This window comes from Amblyraja radiata, chromosome 46 (genome assembly GCF_010909765.2).
Source record: "Amblyraja radiata isolate CabotCenter1 chromosome 46, sAmbRad1.1.pri, whole genome shotgun sequence".
In the NCBI taxonomy this organism is placed as follows: Eukaryota; Metazoa; Chordata; class Chondrichthyes; order Rajiformes; family Rajidae; genus Amblyraja; species Amblyraja radiata.
In genome coordinates this window covers 7999706-8016193 of record NC_046001.1, presented here as the reverse complement: position 1 = coordinate 8016193, position 16488 = coordinate 7999706, and the positions used below count along the sequence as shown (strand labels likewise).

The window sequence follows — 16488 nt, the reverse complement described above, 5'->3', positions numbered from 1 at the left end:
GAAGGAGGGTAGCTGCATGGGTAGGAATACAATGCCCTTAGTATCTCTGAGGGGTTAGTCACCAACTTGGTTAACAATGTGGCTGTCCTGTGCCTGAATGACCTGCTGAATTGTCAAGTGTCAGATATTGATAATTAACAAAGAAATAGTTTATAACCATGTGTCAGCTGTTGCTATGACTAGAAAGGGAAATAAGAGAAAACTGCCCTGTTCATTAGAGCAGGGAATCTTAATTGGAAAATAAATATAAGATAGACACAAAATGCTGGAGTAACTCAGAGGGACAGGCAGCATCTCTGGAGAGAAGGAATGGGTGACGTTTTGGGTTGCGACCCTTCGTCATTGTTTTTGCACCTAGTGCCAGTTCCAAACACAATAAGGTCAGAGTTGAGGATTTGCCTCCCGTTACCTTTATTGACCAGGCAAGAACTCACACTAATTCTCTCTTTGTGGCTATGTTGAACAGTTAACACGCACTAACCACGGCAGGGCTGAAGTGTGCACCTGTTGACAGACTCTATTTCGCTTATTATTTGCCTGGGAAGCTGAGCTCACCTTTGTTGTCCCATGAGGTAACGAGCTGTTAATGCCATGCACTTAAGGCAGCTGCATAACGTATATCCTGCTACTACATTGCACAAATATTAACATTCACACTGTCAATGTTCAAATGAAAGAGACAATTTATTTATTTAGCGAATGCAAAGCCCTTTAGCCAAGCAGTTGCCTCTTGATCTGCTGTATGAAGGGTGACAAGTCCTCCTTTGAGTCTTTGTTGAGGGCATGCTTCAATGATGTGTTGCATTGTTTGCTGCTCTCCACAAGCACACCGTGGGGTTGGGCTGCTGCCCCATTTGTGAAGGCTGGCCAAGCAGGGGCCATGTCCAGTCCTGAATCTATTCAGCGTCGTCCACTGCTTCCTTGGGAGATTGGTGCCAGGGTGGGGTCTGACACCAGATGTTTATTTGGGACGTCCTTGGACTCCCATTCCCTTTTCCAAGCTGATTGGATGGTGAAATCAGCTGGTGGTGGGTTCTTCCAAATTGGTCGTCTAGATGGAAGTCGAGCAGTGGGTGGGTTGAAGATGTCCATGTGAATTGGCAGGTGAGGGGAGTTTTTGGTCTTTTGGAGCATCCTTTGAGTGAGGACTACTCGCCGGATGTGTGGAGGGGCTATGTTGGATAGGACAGGGAGCCAGGGGAGTGGTGTTGAGCGGATTGTTCCTGTGATGATCCTCATTGTTGAGTTCAATTGGGTGTCCACATGGTGTGTGTGGGATGACCTGGACCAAACAGGGGCACAATATTCGGCTGAAGAAAATGCAAGGGCTAGTGCTGAAATGCGCAGTGTGGGGGCTGCTGCCCCCCACTTTGAGCCAGCAAGCTTACTGAGGAGATTGTTTCTGGACTTCACCTTAGCTGCTGTTCTTTTAAGATGTTCCTTGAAGGATAGGGTCCTGTCAAGGGTCACTCCGAGGTAGGTTGGAGTGGGGGCATACTTCAGTTTGGTCCTGCTCAGATAGATGTTTGGTTCTCTTGTGGCTTCTGCATTATGGAGGTGGAACACACTGGAGACCGTTTTTGCTGGGCTTGGTTTTAGGCGCCAGGTTTTGCAGTACTCGTCCAGTTTAGCAAGGTCTTCATTGAGCACCTGTTCCAATGTACCAAAATCTGGTGCTTGGAAGGCCAAACAGATGTCATCTGCATAGATGAATTTGCGGGATTTGGTGGTGGGTAGGTCATTTGTGTAAAGGTTGAACAAGGTTGGGGCTAAAACTGACCCTTGCGGGAGCCCATTCTTCTGCGTTCTCCATGCACTCTTGTTCTGTCCAAGGTGAACTCTGAACCTGCGGTTGGAGAGCAGAGATTTGATGGTTTCTGATGCCCAGGCAGGGAGTGCTTTGGTGAGGTTTAGGTGGAGGCATTTGTGCCACACAGTGTCATAGGCTGCGGTGAGATCAAGGAACACTGCCCCGGTCTTCAGTTTGTTCTCAAAGCCGTTTTCAATGCTGGTGGTTAGGGACAGAACTTGTTCTCCTGTGCTGCGGTCCTTGCGGAAATATATCGTTTGTTCAGTTCATTGGATGGTGTGGAAGTCAATAATACAATCCAAGAAGTTTGCAGCTTCCTGCGTGACTCAGTGGATAGTACTCTCACCTGACTCAAGGTTGTAAGTTCAAATCCCACTCGAGGGGAGAGTAGAACAAGCCAGCTAGGCACTGTGCTTTTGTAGATGTGTATTTAACATCACATTCAAAATGGAGGTCCGCTCTGCACTTCCAGGTGGATGTTAAGGAACCTATGGTGCTGTTTCACCACAGTGCAGTGTGAGGAAGTTGCTCCAGGGTCTGGAACCAATATTGAAATCTCTCAACCATCATCATCAAAACATGTGGTCATTCAATCATTGGTGATTGTAAGTGCTTGCAATGCACAGTTTAACAGTTGTGTTTCCTACATTACAATGGGAAGTATAGTGCCATTGGACTGGTAAGTATCGTGGGATGCGTTGTTTTAGAAAAAACTGTTGAATAAATACTTTTTGCATTCCTTTTAAACACTGGTACTGGCTGAGCTCATTGATTTCAATCTGGCTGCTGGTGAGGGTACTAATGATTACCTTGCCCCTGCCCGAGCTAAAGTCAGGGAACACTTCCTGATGCTGAAAACTCACCAGTGACCACTCGTTGATAGTTCATGGCTGTGGATGTTGTATTTGACTAGTGTTGTGCATCCACCCCACAGACAACTCAAAAGCCTAGTCAGCCTCACAATGAAGAACTGTAGCTTGCGTTAGATTTCCATAGAACTACCCCAGCCTGAAAGACCCAACTCGAGAGGTAATTATCTACAAACTGTCTTGGTAGCGTGAAGGACTTTGGGCTTTTTTGTACAAATATTAGTTTTTAATTTATTGAACTTTTTCTTTATGTTTATTAAGTTCTGAGTACTGTATTTACAAGACCTGGAATGCTGCCACAAGTAGGAATTGCATTGTTCAGTTTTCAGTACATATGACAAACACTTGAAACAGCAAGAAGAATTAAGAACGATGGAAAAATCCATACTAAATGGGCTAGAGCTTGTTATTTTATTTGAACATGGAGAAATAGACAATGAGGAAGTTATTGATTTCCAGGTCTGCAATGTCCCAAATATACACTCTCTGCCACCTCGGTTACTTCGCCACATTCGTACCGTACAAAGTCCAATACCGACACTCCACTTGTGTGCAGGAACTGCCCCACTGTGGTGCCAGGGTCCAGCAGGAAAGGCTGAGCCAACATTTTGGTCTCTGAATCATCACCGGGCGGGTCATCGATGGAGCCCACAGACAGAGGCATCATTCCGACAATATGCTGTCCCAACCTGCGGCCTACCTCAGAGACGTTAACTTTGGAATTCTGTTCCACAGCCCTGTAGATCACTAATGCGCCATATTTTCCAAACACCATCTTTGAGAGGGATGGGCTATCTGCTGGCAGCTGTCCGTGCACATATGTGCCAATGTACCAGTCAGATGGTACAGCCACCCAGGCTGCTCTTCTGATTGCCATGTTCTCACCAAGGTTACCTTGAAAACAGATTTGATTTACAAAAAAGGACCCGTCAAAATGTTGTATAAAGCAGAATGAATCTTCATAAATAAAGCTAACTAAACAGATCTCAGGGTTAGGAAGAGGATACCACAAACCAAATGTTGTATCTAATGGAGGAACAGCAGATGCTGGTTTATAGAAGGAAAAACCCCCCAATATGCTAAAGTAATTCAGCAGATATGAAGCAATGTCCTGACCTGAAATGTCCTCCAGAGATGCTGCCTGACCCACTGGGGTACTCCAGCATTTAGTGTGTTTTTTAATATAATGGTCAGCTTTACCACATGATAATGGGAGAAGGTTGGGAAGTGATGAAGGAGTGGTGGAGGAATGCAAACTTCAACACATCTTGCACCTGATGTTAACACCGGTTGGAAGGAGTCCAACCATCTGGCCAATCCTTTACTTCTTACCCAGCATCACAACCAGGTATGTCTCCGCCTTCGACGAATGCTACAAACATCACTCCTACAACCCTTCCTCTCTGCCCTGCACCCTGAGTACGCTAAAACCAAGACTTGGGTCCCGCTCCAACACATATTCTTCTGCAAAATCTTTGCCTCCCCATGTGATGTTTCTGATATCACAACCAATGTGCTTTTAATGCAATGTGCCAAGGATGTGAAATGCAAATCTTTCTCTCGCTCTCAGTCACTCTAGAATCTGCACTAAACCACGGGGACCATAGAATTTACATCGAAAATATTTACTGGAGAACCACCTCGGATGCTGTCTGTGCGGAGTTTGCACGTTTCCCTGTAACCACGTGGGTCGCCTCCCACATCCCAAAAATGTCCGTAAATTGCCCCTAGAGTATAGGGAGTGGACGTGAAAGTGGGATAACACCAAACTAGTGTGAACGGGTGATCAATGGTCATCGTGGACTCCCTGTGCCAAAGTGCCTGTTTCCATGCTGTATCTCTAAACTAAACTACATTGACCAAGAATACCATGCCTGTGTCACCCAAGGAGAACAACAAAATAACGAAGTGGTCGAAGTCTGCACTTCCAACCTTACCGATAGCCAGGGCGAGCTGGTCAGCAAGAGCACGCCTGTCCACAGGAGTCTTCAGTTGGTTTATTTCTTCAGCCATAAGGGAACTCTGCAGAGTAATAAAGAACATTTTCAATACATACATTTGTAAAGTTGTCACTTATTAATTGGAAGCACCCATCCTTTGGGCAAACAGTTTCAGCTGGAGTCAAGTTTATTCGTCACATACACATACGAGATGTGCAGTGAAATGAAAAGTGGCAATGCTCGCGGACTTTGTGCAAAAAAACAAACAAACTACAAACAGAATGGAACAGAATCACATATTCTTTTACTCAGAACTGCTGTAGCTTTGGGAGCAACAGCAGCAGCAGAAGGAGGAGATTAGCAAGAGATACGACTGATTGGCTCTAGCCCAAGTGGGAGGAGAGAAGTGAAAACAGTTTAAGTACAGGTCAAGGACAGGCAGACTTGACTCAGAACTGCTGTAGCTTTGGGAGCAACAACAACAGCAGCAGCAGGAGGAGGAGATTAGCAAGAGATACGACTGATTGGCTCTAGCCCAAGTGGGAGGAGAGAAGTGAAAACAGTCTAAGTACAGGTCTAGGACAGGCAGACTTGACTCAGAACTGCTGTAGCTTTGGGAGCAACAACAACAGCAGCAGCAGGAGGAGGAGATTAGCAAGAGATACGACTGATTGGCTCTAGCCCAAGTGGGAGGAGAGAAGTGAAAACAGTTTAAGTACAGGTCAAGGACAGGCAGACTTGACTCAGAACTGCTGTAGCTTTGGGAGCAACAACAACAGCAGCAGCAGGAGGAGGGGATTAGCAAGAGATACGACTGATTGGCTCTAGCCCAAGTGGGAGGAGAGAAGTGAAAACAGTTTAAGTACAGGTCAAGGACAGGCAGACTTGACTCAGAACTGCTGTAGCTTTGGGAGCAACAACAACAGCAGCAGCAGTGGGAGGAGATTAGCAAGAGATACGACTGATTGGCTCTAGCCCAAGTGGGAGGAGAGAAGTGAAAACAGTTTAAGTACAGGTCAAGGACAGGCAGACTTGACTCAGAACTGCTGTAGCTTTGGGAGCAACAACAACAGCAGCAGCAGGAGGAGGGGATTAGCAAGAGATACGACTGATTGGCTCTAGCCCAAGTGGGAGGAGAGAAGTGAAAACAGTTTAAGTACAGGTCAAGGACAGGCAGACTTGACTCAGAACTGCTGTAGCTTTGGGAGCAACAACAACAGCAGCAGCAGGAGGAGGAGATTAGCAAGAGATACGACTGATTGGCTCTAGCCCAAGTGGGAGGAGAGAAGTGAAAACAGTTTAAGTACAGGTCAAGGACAGGCAGACTTGACTCAGAACTGCTGTAGCTTTGGGAGCAACAACAACAGCAGCAGCAGGAGGAGGGGATTAGCAAGAGATACGACTGATTGGCTCTAGCCCAAGTGGGAGGAGAGAAGTGAAAACAGTTTAAGTACAGGTCAAGGACAGGCAGACTTGACTCAGAACTGCTGTAGCTTTGGGAGCAACAACAACAGCAGCAGCAGGGGGAGGAGATTAGCAAGAGATACGACTGATTGGCTCTAGCCCAAGTGGGAGGAGAGAAGTGAAAACAGTTTAAGTACAGGTCAAGGACAGGCAGACTTGACTCAGAACTGCTGTAGCTTTGGGAGCAACAACAACAGCAGCAGCAGGAGGAGGGGATTAGCAAGAGATACGACTGATTGGCTCTAGCCCAAGTGGGAGGAGAGAAGTGAAAACAGTTTAAGTACAGGTCAAGGACAGGCAGACTTGACTCAGAACTGCTGTAGCTTTGGGAGCAACAACAACAGCAGCAGCAGTGGGAGGAGATTAGCAAGAGATACGACTGATTGGCTCTAGCCCAAGTGGGAGGAGAGAAGTGAAAACAGTTTAAGTACAGGTCAAGGACAGGCAGACTTGACTCAGAACTGCTGTAGCTTTGGGAGCAACAACAACAGCAGCAGCAGGAGGAGGGGATTAGCAAGAGATACGACTGATTGGCTCTAGCCCAAGTGGGAGGAGAGAAGTGAAAACAGTTTAAGTACAGGTCAAGGACAGGCAGACTTGACTCAGAACTGCTGTAGCTTTGGGAGCAACAACAACAGCAGCAGCAGTGGGAGGAGATTAGCAAGAGATACGACTGATTGGCTCTAGCCCAAGTGGGAGGAGAGAAGTGAAAACAGTTTAAGTACAGGTCAAGGACAGGCAGACTTGACTCAGAACTGCTGTAGCTTTGGGAGCAACAACAACAGCAGCAGCAGGAGGAGGGGATTAGCAAGAGATACGACTGATTGGCTCTAGCCCAAGTGGGAGGAGAGAAGTGAAAACAGTTTAAGTACAGGTCAAGGACAGGCAGACTTGACTCAGAACTGCTGTAGCTTTGGGAGCAACAACAACAGCAGCAGCAGGAGGAGGAGATTAGCAAGAGATACGACTGATTGGCTCTAGCCCAAGTGGGAGGAGAGAAGTGAAAACAGTTTAAGTACAGGTCAAGGACAGGCAGACTTGACTCAGAACTGCTGTAGCTTTGGGAGCAACAACAACAGCAGCAGCAGGAGGAGGAGATTAGCAAGAGATACGACTGATTGGCTCTAGCCCAAGTGGGAGGAGAGAAGTGAGTCAGTGCTGGGAAAACAGCTGAAAACTGAGGAATTTGGTTTGTAAATTGGTAAATCAGGCAATTTATCAGTCAATTTAAGTAAGACTGCTCTTAGGGAGCGGCAGTGAGTGAGCGGCCTTGTGAGGGAAGTGCCCTGTGAGAAAAGTGTGAGTCTTTGGCTCGAGAGTCTTCGGAGAGGAGGCTGAGGAGAGGAGACCACGCAATACGCTTGATAGGTAGAGACGAAAGAAGGAGATGTCAGGCAAACTGATTCAGTGCGATGCTTGCAGTATGTGGGAGGTCAAGGACACCGCTGGTGCCTCTGGCTGCTACAAATGCGAAAAGTGCATCCAGGTAGAGCTCCTGAAGGGCCGTGTTGGGGAACTGGAGAAGCAAGTGGATGACCTCCGGTTCGTCCGAGAAACTGAGTCGTTCCTCGACAAGTCTTACAGTACGATTGTTACACCTAAGGTACTGGAAGAGAGAAGGTGGGAGACAGTGAGAACGGGAGGGAAGCATGGAATGCCAACGTCCCCGGGTGTTGTACCTCTTGTGAACAGGTTCACCCACTTAGAAGCTGTCGGGACAGAAGAGGTGTTTACACTGGGCGGCGGACTGGCTTGCGATGCGAATAGGGCTGCTGAGCCAAAACCAAAAAGGCCTAAGGCAGGCAACGCCATTGTAGTAGGAGACTCCATTGTGAGAGGTACGGACAGGGGTTTCTGCGGCAACAGACGGGATGCGAGGATGGTGTGCTGCCTTCCTGGTGCCAGGATCCAGGATGTCACGGACAGAGTGCAGAAAATCCTCAAGAGCGAAGGTGAACATCCGGAAGTGGTAGTGCATGTCGGCACAAACGATGTCGGAAAGAAGGGGATGAATATTCTGCAGCGTGACTTTAGAGAGCTTGGAAAAATGCTGAAAAGCAGGACCTCCAGGGTTGTTATCTCCGGTTTGCTTCCAGTTCCTCGTGTTGGCGAGAGCAGGAACAGGGAGATACGGGACCTGAACGTGTGGCTGAGGAACTGGTGCACGGGGCAGGGATTTAGATTCTTAGATCACTGGGATCTGTTTTGGGGTAAGGGGGAACTGTACAAAAGGGACGGATTGCATCTTAACAGGTGTGGGACCAGCATTCTGGCAGGCAGGTTTGCCACTGCTACACGGGTGGTTTTAAACTGAATAAGGGGGGTGGGGTGTCGAATGGGCTAGTGGAGGATGGAGATAAAGGGAAAGGGTTTCTTAAATGTGTGAGCGTAGAGACAGAGGGGTGTAAAATGAGGGTAGAAGCAATAGGTAGCAAGGTGAAAAGTAAAAGTGGCAGGCCGGAAAATCCAGGGCAAAAATCAAAAAGGGCCACTTTTCAACAAAATTGTATAAGGGGTAAGAGTGTTGTAAAAACAAGCCTGAAGGCTTTGTGTCTCAATGCAAGGAGCATTCGTAATAAGGTGGATGAATTGAATGTGCAGATAGCTATTAATGACTATGATATAGTTGGGATCACGGAGACATGGCTCCAGGGTGACCAAGGCTGGGAGCTGAACATCCAGGGATATTCAATATTCAGGAGGGATAGAGAGAAAGGAAAAGGAGGTGGGGTAGCGTTGCTGATTAGAGAGGAGATTAACGCAATGGAAAGGAAGGACATTAGTTTGCAGGATGTGGAATCGGTATGGGTAGAGCTGCGAAACACTAAGGGGCAGAAAACGCTGGTGGGTGTTGTGTACAGGCCACCTAACAGTAGTAGTGAAGTTGGAGATGGTATCAAACAGGAAATTAGAAATGCGTGCGACAAAGGCAAAACTGTTATAATGGGTGACTTCAATCTACATATAGATTGGGTGAATCAAATTGGCAGGGGTGCTGAGGAAGAGGATTTTTTGGAATGTATGCGGGATAGTTATCTAAATCAACATGTAGAGGAACCAACGAGAGAGCAGGCTATTTTAGACTGGGTATTGAGTAATGAGGAAGGGTTAGTTAGCAGTCTTGTTGTACGTGCCCCTTGGGCAAGAGTGACCATAATATGGTTGAGTTCTTCATTAGGATGGAGAGTGACATTGTTAATTCAGAAACAATGGTTCTGAACTTAAAGAAAGGTAACTTTGAGGGTATGAGACGTGAATTGGCCAAGATTGACTGGCAATTAATTCTAAAAGGGTTGACTGTGGATATGCAATGGAAGACATTTAAAGACTGCATGGATGAACTACAAAAATTGTTCATCCCAGTTTGGCAAAAGAATAAATCAGGGAAGGTAGTGCATCCGTGGATAACAAGGGAAATCAGGGATAGTATCAAATGAAGGATGATGCGTACAAATTAGCCAGAAAAAGCAGCATACCGGAGGACTGGGAGAAATTCAGAGACCAGCAGAGGAGGACAAAGGGCTTAATTAGGAAAGGAAAAATAGATTATGAAAGAAAACTGGCAGGGAACATAAAAACTGACTGCAAAAGTTTTTATAGATATGTGAAAAGAAAGAGATTAGTTAAAACAAATGTAGGTCCCTTGCAGTCAGAAACGGGTGAGTTGATCATGGGGAACAAGGATATGGCGGACCAATTGAATAACTACTTTGGTTCTGTCTTCACTAAGGAAGACATAAATAATCTGCCGGAAATAGCAGGGGACCGCGGGTCAAAGGAGTTGGAGGAATTGAGTGAAATCCAGGTTAGCCGGGAAGTGGTGTTGGGTAAATTAAATGGATTAAAGGCCGATAAATCCCCAGGGCCAGATAGGCTGCATCCCAGAGTACTTAAGGAAGTAGCTCCAGAAATAGTGGATGCATTAGTAATAATCTTTCAAAACTCTTTAGATTCTGGAGTAGTTCCTGAGGATTGGCGGGTAGCAAACGTAACCCCACTTTTTAAGAAGGGAGGGAGAGAGAAAACGGGGAATTACAGACCAGTTAGTCTAACATCGGTAGTGGGGAAACTGCTAGAGTCAGTTATTAAAGATGGGATAGCAGCACATTTGGAAAGTGGTGAAATCATTCGACAAAGTCAGCATGGATTTACAAAAGGTAAATCATGTCTGACGAATCTTATAGAATTTTTCGAGGATGTAACTAGTAGCGTGGATAGGGGAGAACCAGTGGATGTGGTGTATCTGGACTTCCAGAAGGCTTTCGACAAGGTCCCACATAAGAGATTAGTTTACAAACTTAAAGCACACGGCATTGGGGGTTCAGTATTGATGTGGATAGAGAACTGGCTGGCAAACAGGAAGCAAAGAGTAGGAGTAAACGGGTCCTTTTCACAATGGCAGGCAGTGACTAGTGGGGTACCGTAAGGCTCAGTGCTGGGACCCCAGCTATTTACAATATATATTAATGATCTGGATGAGGGAATTGAAGGCAATATCTCCAAGTTTGCGGATGACACGAAGCTGGGGGGCAGTGTTAGCTGTGAGGAGGATGCTAGGAGACTGCAAGGTGACTTGGATAGGCTGGGTGAGTGGGCAAATGTTTGGCAGATGCAGTATAATGTGGATAAATGTGAGGTTATCCATTTTGGTGGCAAAAACATGAAAGCAGACTATTATCTAAATGGTGGCCGACTAGGAAAAGGGGAGATGCAGCGAGACCTGGGTGTCATGGTACACCAGTCATTGAAAGTGGGCATGCAGGTGCAGCAGGCAGTGAAGAAAGCGAATGGTATGTTAGCTTTCATAGCAAAAGGATTTGAGTATAGGAGCAGGGAGGTTCTACTGCAGTTGTACAGGGTCTTGGTGAGACCACACCTGGAGTATTGCGTACAGTTTTGGTCTCCAAATCTGAGGAAGGACATTATTGCCATAGAGGGAGTGCAGAGAAGGTTCATCAGACTGATTCCTGGGATGTCAGGACTGTCTTATGAAGAAAGACTGGATAGACTTGGTTTATACTCTCTAGAATTTAGGAGATTGAGAGGGGATCTTATAGAAACTTACAAAATTCTTAAGGGGTTGGACAGGCTAGATGCAGGAAGATTGCTCCCGATGTTGGGGAAGTCCAGGACAAGGGGTCACAGCTTAAGGATAAGGGGGAAATCCTTTAAAACCGAGATGAGAAGAACTTTTTTCACACAGAGAGTAGTGAATCTCTGGAACTCCCTGCCACAGAAGGTAGTCGAGGCCAGTTCATTGACTATATTTAAGAGGGAGTTAGATGTGGCCCTTGTGGCTAAGGGGATCAGAGGGTATGGAGAGAAGGCAGGTACGGGATACTGAGTTGGATGATCAGCCATGATCATATTGAATGGCGGTGCAGGCTCGAAGGGCCGAATGGCCTACTCCTGCACCTAATTTCTATGTTTCTATGTTTCTATATTACATATTGTGGGAGGAAGGAAAAAGGGAAAAAAAAAAGCAGTGGAATGGTACAGTAGTTAGTCCCTGGTGAGGTAGGAGTTTACAGTCCTAATGGCCTCTGGAAAGAAACTCCTTCTCAACCTCTCCGTTCTCACCGCATGGCAACGGAGGCGTTTGCCTGACCGTAGCAGCTGGAACAGTACGTTGCAGGGGTGGAAGTGTCTGGATAGAATTAAGGGAGGGGTTTATTGAGAGCAGCCCAGAATGACTTGTGACACCATTTCCCTGCCTGCTCTCCCTCTCTCTAGGTGGCAGTGCTAGGTTTCCACTTGGTGTATCTTAGGAGCCAAACCTCCTGCCGTTGCTTTGTGATACCGGCACGTTGGCATTTTCCCCAGAGAGAAACACTGAACAATCTAAAGCTGCCTCAATACAAGGATGGTGAAGGGTGCAGATAGAAAAAGTGGTCAGTCCCCAATAGTGTGGCCATTCTCCACAGATTGCCTTTTGGGAAACTCACAAGGGGCATTGAACTTTGCAGGAATTCGGAGAACATTGTATCTTGAGTGACAAGGTAGGATTTTTCTCCAGCATCAAAAAAAAAATGCCGCAGATGCTGGAAATTTGAAACAAAATTGCCACAAAATGCTGGCTCAGGTCAGCATCTGTCAAGAGTGCCACAGAATTAGTATTTCAGGTGTGATGTGAGGTAGTGGCAGGATCAGCAGCGAGAGGTTTCCCAATGCTCTGAGCAGTTGAGTTGCACGTGTTTAGCTGGTTAAACTCCATCTGTATCCCACTTTGAGGGTCCTTAAATCTCCAAGTTTAAATCTCCTGGCTCGAGGTCTGTACTTGCTGGAGTTTAGAAGGATGAGGAGGGATCTCTTTGAAACCTACCTCCAAATGAAAGGCCTAAGAGGATGTTCACATCCTCTGTGGGAGAGTCTAGGACCAGAAGGCATAGCCTCAGAATAAAAGGATGTATCTTTAGAATGGAGATGAGGAGGAATTTCCCGACCACGGGGGAAAATGGAGGAGGACGGGCCAAATTTTGTGCCTTCCACCACAGTGATGAATGCTGTGGTGGATGTTTGTGTTAAATTTTTATTGTGTTTTTGTGTGTTTTTCATTGTGCCGCTGCTGACAAATTCATTTCACTTGCACTTTATGTGACGAATAAAACTGATTGTATTGTATTGATTGTGTTGAATTTCTTTGGTCAGAGGGTGGTGAGTCTATGGAATTCATTGTCACAGATGGTAGTGGAGGCCAAGTCATTGGGTATTTTTAAAGCAGAGATTGATAGGTTCTTGATTAGTAAGAGTGTCAAAGGTTACGGGGAGAAGGCAGGAAAATGGGGTTGAGAGGGGAAAATAGATCAGCCATGATCGAACGCAGACCAGACTCAATGGGCCGAATGGCCTCATTCTGCTCCTATGTCTTGTGATCTAATGTACACCTATGCCCTCTGGGCTTAAGTATAATGTACCCTTTCAATATGGGTATCAAGATCAAACCAAAAGCTGTCGTGCAGGTACGGACTGCTCAGTCTGTTCAATTGAAGACACAAAAAACAGTGAGGAGTATCTGCTGGCATAGACACGATTAGATAAGAGAGAGAGAGAGAGATAGAAACACTTTACAAACCTTGGTATAATCAGTGGTGGTCACCTGCTTGGAGCGGCAGTGTTCCAGCGTGGCAGTGGCTGCCTGCTGCACTAACTGCTGGAACTTTACATTCCTAGCAACAAAGTCAGTTTCACAATTCACCTGCAAGGGATGAGACATTTTTTAAAAATCCAATTGATTCCCACAAGGGAGTAAAATTGTACAGCACAGGAGTTCAATCAGCCCATCACACCAATGTCCGTTCTCAACAGTAATCCCATGATTGCCACTTCCCTGCTCTTTCCTAAAGCCCATCAGTTTTTTTATTTCTTTTAAAGTACGTCTCAGATTCCCTTTGAAAAATTTATTATTGAATCTGCTTGTAATGCCACGGCAACGTGTTCAACATCATAATTTTTTTTTAACTGTCATCTGCACTCTGGTTCTTCAATTTTATTGATGTCTGTATGTTCTGGTTACATAGAAACATAGAAATTAGGTGCAGGAGTAGGCCATTCGGCCCTTCGCGCTTGCACCGCCATTCAATATGATCATGGCTGATCATCCAACTCAGTATCCCGTACCTGCCTTCTCTCCATACCCTCTGATCCCCTTAGCCACAAGGGCCACATCTAACTCCCTCTTAAATATAGCCAATGAACTGGCCTCGACTACCCTCTGTGGCAGGGAGTTCCAGAGATTCACCACTCTCTGTGTGAAAAAAGTTCTTCTCATCTCGGTTTTAAAGGATTTCCCCCTTATCCTTAAGCTGTGACCCCTTGTCCTGGACTTCCCCAACATCGGGAGCAATCTTCCTGCATCTAGCCTGTCCAACCCCTTAAGAATTTTGTAAGTTTCTATAAGATCCCCTCTCAATCTCCTAAATTCTAGAGAGTATAAACCAAGTCTATCAAGTCTTTCTTCATAAGACAGTCCTGACATCCCAGGAATCCTACTGCCAATCCAATCCAATTTACCAATCCAATTTTAACTAGTTCAAATGAAATTTCCCTACCACTACTTTAACAGACACCGTATTCCGTTAATAGGTTCCCACACCTAAAGTAATGGCTCGCGTTCAAGGAGATTTAATGGGACTTCAAAAGGAATTGCATGAACATTTGAAAATGAGTAGATTGTGGGGAGACAGCAGGAAGGGTTGGATTGATTGGAGAGTTATTTTAAAGGGACATACAGGCAGGATCCTTCAGTGCTGTAGTATTCTCTGATTTTATACATTTGTCACTATTTACTACACAGAGTAATGTCCAAACTTTGTAAGTCTTTACCTCCACCAGGACAGCGGAGTTCCCATCCTGGAGCAGTCCAATCAGTCCCTCCGTTGTCTTCCGACCTTGTAGTTTAGAAGCTTTGCTCCATCCTTCCTTGTGGGCTTGCTCGTGCAGCCAGGCTTCAGCCTTTGAAAAGAGGTCATCATTGACAAGCAGTTATCCAGTGGTACATCGCTTTATCCATAGAAAGACAATGGTGTGGAGTTGCCCCTCACTAACTCAATGGACTTCCACCACCCAGCCACCCACCTTCTGTTTCCACTTCCTGGCTTACAAGCTGTCTGGATTTGAGTAAGGGATTCTGCTGTTACCAAGTTTCTTGTCTATTTTTTTAAAAATCACATAAATCAAATCCCTGTCCATTCTCTCAAGTAAGGGAGAAAAAGGGGTAGTGCTCCTTGTTATTCGAGCCAGCACCTATCCCTCAATTAGCATCATTGAAACAATGGGGTCTTCAAGTTCAAGTGAGTTTATTGTTATGTGTCCCTGATAGGACAATGACATTCTTGCTTTGCTTCAGCACAACAGAACATAGTAGGCATTTACTACAAAACAGATCAGTGTGTCCATATACCATTGTATAAATATGACTAAATAAAAATAAGCCTAACTTACAGTGTAAGAAATGTAAGCGGGGTGTAGGCCATTCAGCCGTCACCTACCTGCTGAAGGTCACTGTTGAAATTTTCCAAGGCCTTCTTACAATTTGTAAATGAGTATCCCGTCTTTTTCCGGAGTTTTATGAGAAGCTCTTTATCTGTTGCTATCGATCTAGTCCCAGAACAGTGGAGAAACTGGACGGGTTGGGTAGAGAAGATCTGGTGAAGATAAGACCAAAATCTCTGACATGACCAAGGCAATTTTTAATCTACACATTTGCAGCCTAACTTCATTCCCACGGTGCATGCTACCTCAGTGTTACTAACATTCAGTCAAAGGTCATGATCCTGACCAACACTCGCTCTCAGGATTGTTACCACTCACAATCGTAGAAAGAGGATCATGACATGTATAGCACAGGAGGCGGCTATTATGGCGTCTTTACAAAGGGGCCTGTTTTTTAAGCTGTATGACTCTATAACAGTGAATCAGGCAGCATCTCAGGAGAACACGGATAGTGATGTTTCCGGTCAGGACCCAGTGATATAGCATGGAAACAGACCCATCGGCCCAACTTGCTCACGCCAACCAACATGCCCCATCTACACTAATCCCATCTGCCCGTGTTTGGCACATATCTCTCTAAACCTGTTCTATCCATGTATCTTCTTCAGATTGATGGTACATTTTTTTCTTTTTTTTGTAAACCGGCATCTGGGGTTCCTTGTATCCTCTTTCAAAGAATCTATTTCCACACAGATTACAACCACGCGTCAATATATTGTGTCTTCCTCTTTAATTCCGTTTGCCCCAAATCTTTCTGTCTCTTCTGTCAATTTCTGTTTTATTTCAAATAACTGCATCACACAACATCTTTATTTAGTGCTGGGCCTGCTTTAAAAGCGAGTGCCCAACCCCTGACCATTTGCCCATCATCTCCTCAGCACATTAGTTTTACTTCGGCCTTCTAAAGGATTTTTCCACCGGGATTTTATCACAACCGCTCATCATTAAAGTGGTAGCGAGTAGAGAGTTTGGTGTTTTTTTACCCTGGAGATGCGGGTTCGAGCGGTCCGCAGAGCACACGGGACGAGCATGATGCCGGGGCAAATGCAGCGGCTTCCCCGCCGGCGGAAGAGAACCACGAAGGAGAGCCGGCAAGGACAAACCTCGACAACATCTAGCCCAAAGAACTCAAGCGAGGTCGCATTTTGAATGTTGCTCTGAATTTCGGGTGGCTCCCACTACTGGTTGAAATCGACATTACTGTCGGAACAGAAAAAAGCCAAAGATCCTATAGCAAGGATCTTTGGAAAAAGCATTTCCCCTCTGATACATGCGTACACTTACGTCCCGCAGAGTTACTCCACCTTTTTGTGTCCATCACATATATATGTACATATACATATATATAATGTGTTTATTTGATTTTTATATGTATATGTGAGTATATATAGTATTGATGTGTGTGTGTGTATTA

General features: G+C 45.6%; 1 protein-coding gene across 1 annotated transcript; it reads right to left on the bottom strand.

The window, feature by feature from the left end:
- Positions 1 to 3067: 3067 nt before the first annotated feature.
- Positions 3068 to 16247, bottom strand: tsfm (Ts translation elongation factor, mitochondrial). Its single transcript, XM_033015570.1, has 6 exons — positions 16058 to 16247; positions 15071 to 15226; positions 14406 to 14534; positions 13156 to 13278; positions 4617 to 4701; positions 3068 to 3573 (listed from the first exon to the last, which is right to left on the bottom strand). The coding sequence occupies exons 1-6, from the start codon at positions 16103 to 16105 to the stop codon at positions 3125 to 3127; spliced, it is 990 nt and encodes a 329-aa protein (XP_032871461.1). The 5' UTR covers positions 16106 to 16247; the 3' UTR covers positions 3068 to 3124.
- Positions 16248 to 16488: the final 241 nt, after the last annotated feature.